The sequence below is a fragment of the Eurosta solidaginis genome, unplaced genomic scaffold (genome assembly GCF_040869045.1).
Source record: "Eurosta solidaginis isolate ZX-2024a unplaced genomic scaffold, ASM4086904v1 ctg00001308.1, whole genome shotgun sequence".
NCBI classification, from domain to species: Eukaryota; Metazoa; Arthropoda; class Insecta; order Diptera; family Tephritidae; genus Eurosta; species Eurosta solidaginis.
In genome coordinates this window covers 118,249-134,736 of record NW_027137064.1, presented here as the reverse complement: position 1 = coordinate 134,736, position 16,488 = coordinate 118,249, and the positions used below count along the sequence as shown (strand labels likewise).

The window sequence follows — 16,488 nt, the reverse complement described above, 5'->3', positions numbered from 1 at the left end:
CCGAATATTGACAGCTAATCGATCGTGATGTGACACGTCTGGAATAGTATCAGCCATGACAGAAAATATCCCCTTCGTTGACAATGGCCTTTTCAGTTCCATTCCCTAATAAATCGATGAATTCATTTTGAGTCACGTTACTGAGGTAAGATGTGGTCTTTTGGAGGTTTCATCCAACCATTTTTTAACCAGTGCACAATGCCGGGAAATTAAATTAACAATCTGTTGAAAATTTCCATCATTGTTTACTGGTGAATCTTTGTGACCACGTAAAGCGAGACCTTGCCTTCCGAGAGTCCTCGCAACATCGAATAAAACCCGCAAGTCCTTTGAATGATACTCTTTTTCTTGTACTGCTTTAATTTTGTTGTCCCTGATGGATCTATCTATTAATATATCAACATGGACCCCTTCGTTGATAAAATTGGAATAATCACTTAGAGCTGCGTTGTGAGATTCGGAAGTGAAGTGCTGAAGTAGTTTCCCTTTTTTATCTTGACCACGACTTTTCATTTTATGCCACTAGCGGACTCCTACTGATACCAATTCTGAACTAGCATTACATCTCCCTAGCCCTTCAGGAAATAAAATGCAAGCAAAACGAAAAGCTGCATCTTTATGGGGACTATATTCCAAAAAAGAAAATTTTTCATACCAAACTGTATTAAATCGACGTTGTTTGTTAGTGGGAATATCTGTATTGGTCGGATAAATGTCAAGTTTCGGTTGATATGGACCGAGAGAACTCAAATATTTACGTTCATTACTGGATGATATTTTATTTCGTCGACCGTGGTCATGATCGATTAGAACGTCATTCCCAATAGTCAAATTGAAATTTGTAGACGACAGCTTTTCATTTTCCTTTTTTGCAAATAGCAATAGCTCACCACTTTCTTTGTTGATGTTTGTTAAACAGTCGATCACATCGACGAACAATGCTTTTAAATTCGGCACTGACTCGTCCTTTACTCTACTTAGAACGTCATTCGTTCGTTCAAAATTCTTTAGGAATTCAGCAACCTTGCCGGAAATATCTACCCAATTGCAATTTTTCTCATCTTGTTCTGATAGTAATGTTGATGGGAGTTCTGGTGTTCCTTGTGGCGACATTGACGATTGTAAATGAAGCAAATCTGGGGACGGTAGTTATGGCGGTATTGATGAAGATGATACAGGTGGAGACATCGCTCGATGGATATTAGTCTGCAGCGAGGGAACTGGAGATATAATGGTTGAGCGTTCAGTGATTTGAAGTGCACCTGTTGAATGTGATTCTGAGGTAACTTCTTGTGTATCAGAATGAATGGGATCAGCATTCTTCGCTTTCGGTGATGGAGTTGAAGAATGGCCAAACGACGATACCTGACGTTCTCGTTTAGAAGCCTCAAATGGATTTATTGGAGCTCCGACATGTTTGACTTTGACGTATTGACCATTATGTTTGTATTTTTCATGACGCGATTTGTAGTCATCGTCAAATTGATTTCCGCATTCTTCGCATTCTACTTTTATTCTCTTTCGCGGCGGTTGCTTGGACATTTTAATAAAATCTGCAAATATATATATAACTCCGTGTTTGCCAACCTTTTTATGCTATATATATATATATATATATATATATATATATTAGAAAATTTCCAACCAATTTTTCTCACTTTTCAATTTAATGTGAAACACTTCGAACTAAGTGCAGGGATACTCCAAATGAAATCAACCAGGGCTAAACCCCAATCTTCTTTATTGTTTCTCGGAGTTTTGCGTACACAAAATAGACTTTCATATATTATTAGAAGCGATAAAACGTCTTCTTTTCAGGGACGTCAAACTCTTTTTCATACAGCAACCAAAAATAAAGTTATGGGCCAATATATGCCTTCACCTATGGAAAAGGGGTTTTTGGCCCCTAAATCCAGATTTCGGGGGTTTTTTGGAAATTCTGAGTATGCAGTTTTTGTATGTCGGACTAGACCTACAACGTGAGGTATGTCTCGCAAATATTACTTTTTTAGTGTCACACAGAGTTATTGATTTGGTTTTGCCTTGTTACTAGCACTACCGAATTTGGAGCTATTTTAAATTTTAAGCCTTTTTTAGGTCACTTACCATCAAATACCCACGAATTTTATTTTGGGAATATAATAGTATGTTTTATTTTCTTTAAAACGAGACCTCTTAGAGTTTTGTTTTGGAAACTTAGAAAAAGTTATTAGCATTCATAAAAAAGACTATACTGAGAAAAAGAAACCTAAAATATCAACTTTAAAGGGTGAAAAAACATATTTTAACAATACTTACGTTACTTTCAACATGATATTAGGAATTTTGGTAAAATTTCACATCAGAGCTGTAAGTTTGATAGCTTTAACTTAAACAACAACTTCACAATGGGCTTTTTACTGAAAAATACCTTGCGCCATTGAATTTAGAAAAAATAAATCGGCCGAAAACATAAAATTTTAAAAAATTCATAAAAATGGAACTAAAGTGAATTTGACAAAACTAAAAAATACGGGTTGTTATATTTGTCCATATATGTTGTAAAAAAATTTCATGAAAATCGGAAGAGGTGGGGTGTAAAATGTCAATACATTGGTTGATTTCATTTGAAGTATCCCTGCATTTAACACTCGAAAGTGTATTTCAGCGCATTGTATTGATTCAGGATATTAGTACTTAGTCGGACATAATCGAAAAGCTTGTGAATGACTTTCGAATAATTGTGTATTTCATATGAGTCAAATATTCAAAAAATCATATTTTCGAAAACAATCGTAAAAAAATACATGTCGAATATTTTTGGACAAAGAGTCGAAAAAAATTATTTCGAGCCCTAACCGCCATTTCGGTGTAACCAACAAATATATGAAAATCCGTTTTTGACAGATATTGGTAATTCTGTTTGTTTTAAACTACCTCAAAAAATTTCACAACCGTAATAAGTTCCTTTACAAAGATAACCACAAGCAGTTTTGCATCAAATTTTTAAAAAAATGTAATCTTAAAAACGTTCACATGTAAAATTTTATTTTTGTTGGTTACACTAAAATTGTTGATAGGGCTCGATTTAATTGAAATGTATTTTCCAAGTGTAAAATCGGCGTCGAAGGACCAGTATATGGTGTGAAATTCGTGAAGCGTCCCACTGCATTTTCGATTTTTTTTGTGCAAGCTTGTTTTCATTCAAATATAGCTCATGTAATACACGCTTCAAGAAGATATGCAATTAATACTTCTGGCCTGAACTGAAAATAAATACTAAACAAATTTTATCGAAAAATGTTAGTAACAATTTTACAAAATAAGAAAATATTCAATTTTTTTTTCAAGTTTGATATCTTTTTTAAATTTTTGTTTTATTCTTAAATGAAAGCTCGGTTCTTTTCTTTAAAATGATACCTATCTTGTTATGGTTCCCGCAAATTTCTTTAATAAATTTTTATTTCAAATGAAGATGTACGGCTAAAATTCATCGATAAATTGACATTATATTAAAAATTATTAAAGAAATTTTCGCGCACCATAACAAGATGGGTATCTATCTATTTAAAGGAAAAGAATTAAGTTTTCATTTGAGAATAAAAAAATTATTAAAAATGTTAAACTTAAAAAAAAAATTAAGAACTTTTTTTTGCAAAATTTTCAATGATATTTTTCTAATTTCTTTTTCAAATATTATCTTTAGGAAGAACGTACAAAATACTTTTGATATCGTTTTTGCATTTCTTCTTAGAACGTCGATTACATGACAACAATTTGAAAATTCAAACGTTCTTATCTCGGTAACTACACAATATTTAACCCCGTCCTTTAGTGAAATTAACACAACTATATTGTTACGAATATTAGCAAAACTATGGGGTGCTGCCAACTCTAAGCCGATGCTAAACAGTGATATCATGCACATCCATAGATCAATCATTATGTATCTACTACATAAACGAATCAATAATTGCGTCTACACATATGTACATATACGAGCAGCGGAGAAACAATGCACAAACACATGCATATATCTTATCTGAGTTGTCACAAAATAGGGCAATAATTTGTGCAAGTATTACTCAAATGAGAAATTATACATCTGTAGTTGTAGCTGAGAAATTTATTACTAAGTAAAATTCTGGAAGCGCCTAGAAGATGCCACGAAGAAATCACAGAGTATAAAAGCATCTGCGGGTAGAGGCGCTATGGGCAAGTTTCGATTCAGACGCTATAGCAATATTGTTTTGATAGTAGAGTTTCATTTGAGCTATCAATCAGTTTGGTTATTAAGCCAGCTAGTTGCAAAGTATAAGTGTTATTGTGGAGTTATTTATTCAACAGTTTAGCGATACGAACTTAGCAAAAGGGCAAATGAGAGGATTTGCAGTAAATTCGTTACAATATACATAATTGACCACTCTCACCAATTTTCATTCAATTCCATACTTTGCCCCATATGAATGTGGAGATTCTTACCTTTTCGCCACTATATCACTGTATTCCACTGTAATGCAAACTAAAACTATTTGAATTTGTCGGTAACCATCGTAGCGGCGCGAAAGGGTTGCGCAATCGATCAATCAGCGATGTAATTAAGCGTAGCTGGTTATTGAATGTAAAGTTCGACAAACAGGTGTCGCCGCTATTACCATCTACAGTCGACTCGCTAATATTATTATACATAAATAATATACGAAATGTTCTATTTGTCAAGAAATCGAAGGGTTTTGAGTTTCTATTTCAATGATTCGATTAACCTACGATATCTGATTTTGTGTATACCGACACATGAATTACCTGAACTTTTCAAGAATCCATTCTTGGTACGTTTCTAATGGCCGAAATTTAGTAATATTTCTTGTGTGTATTTGCCATCAACTTCAGCTTTGAATCGTCATCTCGAAAAAACCATATCTTCCAAATTGCCGAATGAAAATTTTACAACACAACTTTTAGAACAACTAAGTATCGTGAATGAATCTATTTTGATGATATTCTCAATTTTTTACTGGTTTTGAGATAAGAAATTTAATCAAATTCCAATTTTTTTTTTTCAAATTTGCCTAAATTTAGTTACTAATGGTCGAAATTTCGTCATCGCATATTCAAAAATGCCGACTGCAAAAAAACTGAGATAAGAAATTTAGTATCATTTGGATTATTTTCAAATTTTACAGCAATTTAGTCGCTAATGGTCGAAATATGGTTATCGCACATTCAAAAATGCCGAATTTTTTTTTCAAATTTGCCGCAATTTAGTTGCTAATGGTCGAAATTTCGTCATCGCACATTCAAAAATGCCGACTCCAAAAAAACTGGGGGGGGGCGGGCGTGTGACACCCCACACCCCTTCCTCGCACCGCCCCTGAGGGCAGGGTTATTAACGAAACTTTTACTAGAAATAGCTTATTACCTGCTTCTACGCACTTTTACAACACCTTTTATATAAAAGAAGGCGATTTAACCGATTTAGTCCATTTTTACTGAAAATATTTCCTGTTAAACACCAAATTTTTCGTCGAGTTCTGGCTTCAGAAATGTTGGGAAATGCATTGTAAGAAAGGTGCAGTGCCACGCCCATTTTTCTAGATTTTAATTTTTTACCATTTCTTGTTATAAATCCCCTTAGTAAAGGCAACCTGTCTGCCGAATTTTGTTATGATAGCTTGAGCGATTTTTGATTTATGATTAATAATATTTGTAAAATTAATTTTATCACAAGTGGGCCCATTTAAAAATTTGTTTTCAAATTTTTATCAAGAGTCTCAATATCAGTCCACACGTCAAATTTCAACACTTTAGGTGTATTATTTACTAAAAAATGAGGGTTTTTGTGTTTTCCAAAATGTTATATATATAAAAAGTGGGCATGTTTATCATCCGATGTCGCTCATTTTCCATACCAATCTATCCTGGGTGTAGATAAGCTCGTGTACCAAAATTTGGTGAAGCTATCTCAATATTTACTTAAGTTATCGTCTTAACGGACAGACGGACGGACGGACATGGCTCAATCAATATTTTTTTTGATACTGATCATTTTGATATATGGAAGTCTATATCTATCTCGATTCGTTTATACCTGTACAACGAACCGTTATCCAATCACAGTTATAATACCCTGTGTAAAAGTACAGCTGGGTATAAAAATAAGAGCTGTTTGCTGCGTAGAGTCACTAAATGCCGTCAGATCTGGAAATGGAAATTTTTTATGCTAGTTTGATGATATGCGCCTTGGCAACCACGCTACTGTTGGCAGCCATAATTTCGAAATAGTAAAAGACTTCGTTTATTTGGGAACCAGCATCAACACTAGCAACAACATCAGCACTGAAATCCAGCGAAGAATCAATCTTGCCAATAAACGCTACTTTGGACTAGGTAGGCAATTGAAAAGTAAAGTCTCTCGGCGAACGAAAATCATACTCTACAAGTCACTTATCGTACCCGTCCTGCTATATGGGGCAGAAGCATGGACCATGACGACAGCAGATGAAGCGGCTTTGGGAGTGTTCGAGAGAAAAGTTCTTCGAAAGCTTTATGAACCTCCACGCGTTGGCGATGGCGAGTACCGAAGAAGATTTAATGATGAGCTGTACGAGCTATACGCAGACATCAACATAGTCCAGCGAATTAAAACGCAGCGGCTGCGCAGGCTAGGCCATGTTATGCGAATGAAAGATGATGCTCCGGCCAAGAAAGTGTTTCTATCGGAACCCGCCTATGGAAGCAGAGGTAGAGGGCGGCCCCCACTCCGTTGGAAGGACCAGATGGAAAACGATTTAAACTCCCTTGGTGTGACCAATTGGCGCCGGTTGGCGGAGCGAAGGAGCGACTGGCGCGCCTTGTTGGACGGCCATAACCGGTTAGACGGTTAAGCGCCAATTAAGTAAGTAAGTTTGATCATATTTATGACTTATGGCGTTTCAAGTGATTAATGATTTTTTTTACCTTTATATTAAGTCGCTTTCATGTTTGTCCCCTCATTTCCATACGAATTTTTGACCCACGGAAAAGTCTTTTTCGGTTACTTCCCGTTGAGCTAGACACTTGATACTTAGAACATAGTTCAGATTTGAGAGACATTACAATGCAATTGAAAACAAGTAAGGAAGGCTAATTTCGGGTGTAACCGAACATTACATACTCAGCTGAGAACTATGGAGACAAAACCACTATGTAGGAAAATGAAGCTACGGTAACCCTGGAATGTGTATGTCATATGTATCAAATGGAAGGTATTAAAGAGTATTTTAAAAGTGGACCAGGGCTGACTCTAGAATTTGTTTGTACAATATGGGTATCAAATGAAAGGCGTTAATGAGTGTTTTAAAAGGATGTAGGCCTTAGTTCTATAGGTGGACGCCTTTTCGAGATATCGCCAGAAGATGGTACAGTATATCAGGTTGCAGGTAAAAATGCCGAGGGTCAAACCATACTTGTAACGCAAGGACCAGATGGTGAACAACAATTCGCGTACGTTGCTGCTGCTGAAGGTGATGATAATGAAGTGCTGACTCTTGACAATGCTGTTGCGGAAGTAGTATCCCAACATCCAAACGAGTTACACCAGCAGAATGAAGCAATGCAAGAGGCACAGTATATTGTTAAAACCACAAAGGAAGATGGTACGACTCATGTAGTGACAATGAGTGAAGCGGAATTGCAACAACATCAAGCTTTAGCAGCAGCACAGCAACAACAGGTAGATGGTGGGAGTGGGGTCACTGCTACAGGTGGCACATCAAGCGGGCAACTTTGCATACAAACATCGGATGGCGGTGATGGACAGGAAGCAAATATTCCTGCTGAAGTGATACAAGCAGGCATGCCATCACCAGGTAGAAACACGTCGATCACGTGTACACATTTGAGTTATACTTGATGTAATTTGTTTCCTTTGATTTTTCAGGTGGCACACGTCGTGTGGTTTTATTACTGCAAGATGGTACTTATATGATGACTGAAATGCACGACGATGAGTTTAAAGCATTGAATATTGCCACGTAAAGCATACACACTTCACAAAACTAAATATAAGACAGCTTGGCAGACCTATTCGAGTTGAGCAGTACTTTACATTAATCGGAAAATGTGTTGTAAACGGCAGTTATAAAAAAAACTACAAGCAGTACGTTTTTATTCATCATTATCTCACATTTTAGTTATTAAAAAAAATTAGAACTGCATATTGTCATGAAAACATGGCTGTTTCAGTCCTACGCGCAGATGTAGCGTATAACAAAAAAATATGTAGATTAAAGATAAAATTAATATTTACTGATAAATAGAAATCAACATATGAGACAGTTTGATGACAGCACACAGCCGCATTTTACTTAAAAAAGTTTATATTAATTTTTTTGTAACCCACTTGTGTTGTATAATATGACTCAATAAGTTTTATTACATTAATATTTTTATTTTATTATAATTTTTATGGATTTAATTCATCAAAGGTCATATGTCTGCTTATAAAATGTATTAATTATATAAATTATGAAATATGGGTATGTTTTTTGCCTTTTGTTGTGTTCTATGCGCAGCGTTCAGCTCCGTATGCCACGTATAACCATCAAAATTTTCATTGTTTGCTTAAAGTGTATATGCATAACCACTGCGTTATATAATACACACGATTGTATAGAGAAAAGGCGAACCCCCATGCAAATTACTAGAATAAAGAATTAATCTGATAAATTGCGATGAATTTTGTTATGGTGCGTAATTAGAGGCTCATTTTTCTTTAATATACGTGATCGACACCTACAACGCCATAAAGATACATTCACCAGCCTGGCATGACTTGGATCTGGAGACATAGATTTTGAAAGTAAAGCGTTGTAAGAAACGCTCATCAAAAAGACCTTCCTTGTCCCTATTCAGCAAATTTTACCATGAACGCAAATTGGGATATCCACCATTAACTTAAAGACAGTTGAATTTGAATCCTTTACATGTCTATATCGATAACAATTACACGTACGATTGATGTTAAAAGACATATATTAAGGTGATGAACATATTTTAGAACGATTTTCCGTCATCCCTTTCCAAATTTGGTTTGGGGACAAACCGGTTTTGGCGTTGCGCCATTTTCGTTCTTCGAAAAGTTACACTGATAATGGCGCAACGCAAATTTGACAAGGGATGGCAGAAAATCGTCACAGCATACATCAATTATTCATCCTGTCCGAAAATCAACAAAACAAATCGAATATACATATTAAGGACTAATTAGGATATAATTAAGTCATATCTTTGTGAATTTCGCAATGAAAAATCCAACCGTATCAATGCAGCGTCCTGCAAACTCTGTCATGTCATGGCCGAATCGTTGCACATAACCTCTGAAATGGCAAAAGAAAACAAGAACCCTTGGAAATGCTTGTAACAAATACATCGTGAATCAAATTTCATTACCTCTCCAACTCATTAAGTCCTGTGTGTTCTAGTCCGCGACCGCCTACACGCGGAGTAGCCCAAGTTAACTGTATTTGCGGAAATTTTCCAAGCACCCAAGCTACCATGCACTCATTCTCTTGTTCCGTCACAGTGCAAGTCGAGTATACCAATACGCCGTCTCGTTTAAGCAATGGCACTGCAGCCGAAAATAACTTTCGCTGCACTTTCGGATACGAATCGAGCATTTGCGAGCACATATTGCGCGGCGCCGCCAGCAAAGGTCTATTGCCTAACGCGCTACAAGGTGCATCAAGTAGTATTTTGTCAAATGTACAAGCACCAAAGGGTGGTTTACCCAACTTTTCGGTCTCTTCCATATCTTTCGTTTCGTCAAAAGCTTTAGAAGCATCGAAATGATAGGCTTTTATACTATACAGTCCTTGCATCTCTATTTTCTCTTGCATAGCTCTAATTTTTTTGGCCACCTTATCGATTGCTATTATTTCGCCTACATCACCCATTAACTCTGCAATATGTGTCGTCTTGTTGCCCGGAGCAGCGCACATATCTAAAACTCGTTCTCCGGGACGGGGTTGCAATACACGCACACATAGTATAGACGGTAGATTTTATAGCAATGCCTCCTTACAGCTGAGATCTCCAATGGCAGGCACACCCGATATCGTTTCAATCATTTCTACCGCAGTACCTTTTAAGGGCTCAAGCGCGTTACTAGCTGGAGGTCCAAATATCTGATGTCTTTGCATTCGAACGATTCCAATACCTAAGTAAAGCTTGTGCAGCGACTCATATCGTGTATTAGTGCCTTGTTTACACTTTCCGGCCAAATCAGCATAGACCAAAACTTTCTCATCGATCTTAGTTCCCGCTTCCATTGCAAGAACCCCAGGCGCATAAAGATGATCGCCCCGTAGTAGTGCAGCGCCACAGGAACTATCTACGATGACTTCACGCTGTATTTCCGTCTGTTTTTGTTTGAAATCTGGGATGTTAACGGGCAAAGGCGATATACATAGTACCTCGGGAATAAAGGGTATTTCATAGACCATCGGGGTATGTGTATACCTTTCATGTAAGATCTGTTGTAATTTCTGTTTAAATGCTGAAACGGTAGTTTGAAGTGTGTTGATGCGATAACTTGTGACTGTTGGTGGTCGGCATAACCAACTCATTACCTCATCTATTTGATTTGGCTGGAACAGGCAAAAATAATTAGTTTCTGGAGTTTAATCTGGAGGGCCACTATGAGAAGTATTTGCATTCAAGTACCGTCTAAGTAACGAACTGATTATTGACGTTAGGAAAGATGTCTAGCAATTAAGTCCCTCACTACAATTCGTCATTAATACAAAAATTATGGTTTGGTCTCCACTGGAAGGTGTACAATGAACTTGTTTAGACGAGAATAAGGAAGACACCCAAGCACTGTCCTATTTTGATCAAATGGCTGCTTTCTGCACCGAAAAACTGAAGACATGTTGTTGTTGTTGTGGCGATAAGGACACTCCCCGAAGGCCTTGTGAGTGTTGTCGATGTTGATGGTCCCTTGCCGGATGCAGATCCGGTACGTTTCAGTACAAAGCCCGACCATCTCGGCAACGATTTGTTATGACCACATGCGACCTTCTAAGCCATACCGCCCTCCCACCCTCTAGATACATGAGGAGTTCGGTGTCGCCAGAGCTTCGGCTGTTAATGAAACAGGATTTGCCACGAATAGGTGGGGTTGACAATTGGGTTGGAGAAGCTGTATATTGCGCTGGTAGCCCCCTAAAAGATTTGCGCTACACAACCCCTTGAATCTATTGGGTATTTTAGTCGCCTCTTACGACAGGCATACCTACCGCGGGTATGTATATTCTAACCCCGGCACGCCGCTGCAATTCTGAGTGTGGAGTTTTAGCAGTCCCGTTAGTTTCTCCAATGGGTATTTTGTAAGTCGGGAGCCTTTATAGGCGGCACGTAACACAGCATCCGTTGTCCAAATACTCAGTGACAGTCAGGCCGCCCTCAAGGCGATCTCGGCGTCTGAAATAAAATCAGCACTAGTACTTGAGTGCGTTGAAACGCTAAATCAATTAGGAGCACATAACAAACTGTTGTTAGCCTGGGTTCCTGGCCACCGGGGAGTGGAGGGCAATGAGCAAGCGGACAGCCTGGCAAGGAAGGCAGCAATGACGCGACCTATTGGTCCTGAGCCGTTCCAGCCAGTAGGCTCACAGGAAATCAGAGGGCATCTACTATTAGAAGAAAGGAATAAGAGTGAAGAACACTGGCGCAATATGCCAGGCTTGAGGCAATCTAAGTTACTGCTGGGGGGCTACAACACAACTCGATATAGGGCATTAATGGGCCTGTCGAAAGATAACCTGAGGATCCTAACAGCTATTCTTACAGGACACTGCAGACTGAACAGCCACATGCAGAAGCTGGGCATACTATCGAACAATACATGCCGATTTTGTGATCGATCAGCGGAGACGGCGGAACATATACTCCTGGAATGTGACGCAATCTCAAGACGTAGGGCTAAGTTTTTGGGCTCACCATGGCCAGAGCACTCTCACATCAAATCCCTCAAGCCAGGTGAACTGCTAGGGTTCATCAGAGAAGTCAGCTTGGATGAGGTGCTGTGAAGCAGTTGAGAGCACAATAGACCAATGGTCGCAGTGCGATCCTCAATTAATTATCCGTTGTCCAATCGCTTTAACTGACGCAAAAAAAGCTTTATAGCTTCAAAGCTTCCGCAACCCAATTGTCAAACTCACCGACGCGAGGAGAATCCTGTTACAAATATGAGTTTATCATACACATATTTAGCAGCCGAGGCTCTGGCAACCCCAAGTTCCTCATGGAACTAGGGGATGGGAGGGCGGGATGGCCCTAGAAGGTTTATTGTGGTCATACTAATCGTTCCCGAGATGGTCGGGCTAGTATCTTAATGGTGCTTTCTTACCGGATGTATATCCCTCAAAGGACCACCTGCATCGATAACACTCCCCAAAGCCTTCAGGGAGCGTCTTTATCGTTAAAACAACAACAACAAAAACCTATCTTTGTGTTATCTACATATACTGTCAATAAGCGGCTGAGGGATTTTGTTGCGACTATAAACATTGGAGACAATTGCAGAGCCTTTAGTCCACGTTGACAAAAAAGTGGCCGTAGTTTTGGTCGTGATATCTGTGAGAAAAAAACTAGAGACTTGGTAGTTAACGGTTTATTTTAGAGCACAGCTCATCAGAAGAATAGCCGAGCTCTTACTTCGTTGCAAACCCAATTCCGAAAATTTTAATAAACGGGCCACTTCAAATTCCTCAGATGGATATTATGAATGACAAGATGGATGTGGTGAAAACGTTTTTGTGCCAAACCGGATATTTTTCGGCTTTATACCGTTGACCGCTCCTTACATAAATCAACGGCAACTCTGTAATCAGTTTCACCAATGAAATATCTCCCTCTCACTTTTGCTTTCGCGAGTAGACTGCGTTAATTTCCGGCGTGTTCTCCACACAATTTTGCATAAAGTGTTTTTTAATAAATTCAAAACTAATTGCAGTTTAATCAAACTTACATTCCTCCTGAGAATTTGTGACTCCACAAGTGGATTACGTAAAAAAGGTGATTTTGGAAACATTAATTGTGATACTTTTTAACTGCTGCAGCAAAATTCCACGAAAGATGGAGAAAAAAGAGAAGGACGATGAAGAATGGAATTGCAAATGTTGAAAAATATTGAGTGCTGCCCAAAGGTTCACGAAAAACATAAATGTATATGTGAAAGTTTTGGCCAAAAATGAAGTTTCAGGAACGCCGAATTTAAAGCCGATAGCGTTTATTTAATCTGAATTACTGTTTTGAAGCTAACTATGCTATTTAATACAGAACAACTTTTTATCTAACATCGTTACAACTTTTGCAAATATTTCGTGTTGACGCATTCATTAACGCATTATCTAAACACCACACGAGCTAAACACGACGTGGCAACTTTTCGTTGTTTTTAGCTCATTCAAGCTAATTACTGAAGCGTGTGGTCGTACTCTTCGTTTAAATGGTAGAATGCCTTCAAATTTCGAACGCAATTTTTTTTGTCACTATAGTTTATTCTTTTTAAATTTTTCTTGTATGGCGAGGTGAGAAATTTTTCGTGGTGAGCTAATAAATTAATACGTATGTCAAATAGCGTACTTTGAATTGGTGTGTTCGTGTATTTCTTGCTCTGTGATTTTCACTGACATTTCCAATTTGAATTAAATAAAATTTGAGAAATTTAAGTGCGTGAATTAGACACTGTTATTTGGTGCGTATAATAATTTATTTCAAATATATAAAAATTGTTATTATAGGACGGTAAAGCGTAATTGTAAATTTGGTATAATTTTCTGCAGTCGGTGATTGCAAGTTTCCTCATGTTTTTCTTTCTGAAAAGCGACATCATGCTATCCTCTTCGTGTTGAATTTGTTTTCTGCTCAAATTGTTACAAAAGGAAAAGTGTATGTATGTATTTATTTTAAAATTTGTTCCTAGCACAACAATTTTGACAAATTATTTAACAGTGCTAGTCATGAGTTATAAAAATTGAACATTTGTAATAATAATAAATTAGATTAATCAAATTAAATATAACGGATAATGGTGAAATATTTATGTATGTAAATGTAAATCTTAAAACTAAAGAAAAGTAATTAATAAATTATTAAAATACAGGGTAATAGTCTAGTTGAGGGGTCGACTGGTAATACGCTACCAAAAATATCGAGAGAGGTGTCAAACGACGCGTCTTGACATCAGTATTAATAATCCGGAGGCGGAGAATAAACATTTTAACTCGTTCAAAAGATATTAACGAAAAACCGGAAAAAGACCCGCGGGTACCTCCGAAACCGGAGGTGGGATCCATATTATTTTTGCGCAGAACACCTTTCTGTGTTGGCGGCCTTCGGCCGCCGCCACGGTGATGCACAAATTTTTTTGGGGGTACTAACACAACAACAACCACATGAAAATCGCCAACTTCAACTCCAAATATCTCCGGACAGAGACAAAATTTTGCTTTTCCATCTTCGGATTATTGTTCTCGAGATTAATACGCGTCTTATGCCACTTCTCGATATTTTTTGTTGCGTATTAGCAGTCGACCCCTCAACTAGACTATTACCTAATACAGCAATAGTGATCATAACTTTTGGCTGGTTATATATCGAATAGTACTTAACAAATAAAGAAAGAAACACAGAGAATGAAAAGGACTTAGAAATGAACATTTTAACAGCAACAATTTGAGATCCAGTTTAAGAGTTAAAAAATGATGTTAGCTCTTTTTTGAAGTGCAGAGCATTACTTAAAGGGTCGAAGACTTGTAGGTACGGAGTTCCAAAGACGTATTGCAGTAACAAAGAATTGGCGCTGAGGGTAGCGTGTGGTATCTAATGTGCTTAAAAAGAAGCAGCGATCTTTATGATTGCAGAAAAATAAGCTTACGATATAGATAGTCAGGTTCCTTCGTGTGCATCTATTTATGGAGGAAGGACAGTGTTTTGACTTTTAAAAGATTTTCGAAAGAAATGAGAAAGCTTTTCCAATTCATAATAAGGCAATGCAATTAAAGCATATTTAATAGGTGCAGTGTAAATTGAATGCAATTGCAAATTGTAGTTAGCCGGTTTCGTTAAATTTATGCCTGCATATATACGTATTGTAAAATGTTGGTTCTTTGCCTTTTAACGTCGTTTACAATCGCATCAAGGCTACTAAGGTTAAAAAGTATTATCTTTGAATTGCTAATGCATTTATTTTTTCCTTGGTTTTTTTTCTGAATACGGAATAAAGATGGATGGCTCACCATATGGATTTGGGTTAAAGGTGGGTTTCCCAAAAACCAATCGCCGCTTGTGTATTGATCACCACTTATGGCATGGTGAATTGAAACCGATATGGTCAAAACTCCCAATGAACATTTTCTTTCAGTATCAAATGGATGTGCTAAAATAACAATTGACGGCTTTCTCGAACAAAGTTCAAAATTATGGGCAGTTCCAAATACTAAAGACACATTTTGGGTCCCGACTCGTGAATTCAAAAGCTGGTGCTGAAATCTTTGCTTTGGTAATTGTTTACTTTAGAGGACAACTGCTAAATCTCTACCAAAAATATCGAGAGGGTGTCAAAAGACGCGTTTTGATGAAAGGTATGCATTCGCCTTGGAAATGCGCACGAAATTTTAAATTTCTTTTCCCAAATTATTGTTCTCCCTAGGAGAAAAGTAATATTTAGAGTAGGGCTGTATGATTTGCAACTTGTATGCAGAGCGCTCTGGAGCCATTATTCAATTTTATTGGGAATATCTTTTGACAAAAACAAAGGTAATTGTTTACTTTAGGGTACAACTAAATCTCGACCAAAAATATCTAGAGAGGTGTCAAAAGACGCGTTTTGGCCACCAGGACCACGAATCTGAAAGCGGAAATTCAAAATTTTATTTATGTCAAAAGTTATTTCCATAAAACCGAAAAAAGGCCCAGTTTGGAGACCAAAACTATATCCGCGCAAAACACTTTTACCCACAATTTTTCTTGTGGGTAACGACAAAATCATCAAAATTACAACAACCACGAGAAACAATCAGCTGTTGGGATAACAACACCTGGTACTGAATTCGCCTTGCGCATTTCTATCTTGAAATTGAAGTTTATTTATGGTTGCGTATTTGTGTAAAATTTGGAAATAAAATATAAACAATGCTCAGTATTTCATTTCATATGGCATTGGATGAAATGAGTATAAAATTCAAGAGCATCAACAGAGGAGCATAATATTGCAGTTGCCTGCTTACATTCAGCTAAGCAATTTTCCTGTGGCCAATCCGATTTAAATCTCTCTTTCGTCACATCCCTGCGTAGTTTCTCAATGGCTGCATCAAATTCACCTAGAGATCTTCCATGCTTATTTATAAACTTTCCAACTTAAAATAAAGAGTATTGTGGTAGAATATTTATTTATTAGTACAAATTTGTACAAACTAGTGTTTTTTCGTTACAGAAAGAATTAACTTTAACTATTTTGGTGCATTT

General features: G+C 37.3%; 1 protein-coding gene and 1 pseudogene across 1 annotated transcript; one reads left to right on the top strand and one right to left on the bottom strand.

Annotated features, from left to right (window-relative positions):
* Nucleotides 1–7,540: 7,540 nt before the first annotated feature.
* On the top strand, nt 7,541–8,351 carry LOC137236072 (uncharacterized). The gene is made up of 2 exons (XM_067758766.1): nt 7,541–7,826; nt 7,898–8,351. The coding sequence occupies exons 1-2, from the start codon at nt 7,571–7,573 to the stop codon at nt 7,993–7,995; spliced, it is 354 nt and encodes a 117-aa protein (XP_067614867.1). The 5' UTR covers nt 7,541–7,570; the 3' UTR covers nt 7,996–8,351.
* An 887-nt stretch (nt 8,352–9,238) lies between these two features.
* Nucleotides 9,239–13,344, bottom strand: LOC137236070 (tRNA (cytosine(72)-C(5))-methyltransferase NSUN6 pseudogene; annotated as a pseudogene).
* Nucleotides 13,345–16,488: the final 3,144 nt, after the last annotated feature.

Coding starts and splice junctions, on each gene's coding strand:
- LOC137236072 (XM_067758766.1), top strand. CDS start 7,571: ATGCAAGAGGCACAGTATATTGTTAAAACCACAAAGGAAGATGGTACG. Junction 7,827..7,897: donor AGCAGGCATGCCATCACCAG/GTAGAAACACGT, acceptor TTGATTTTTCAG/GTGGCACACGTCGTGTGGTT.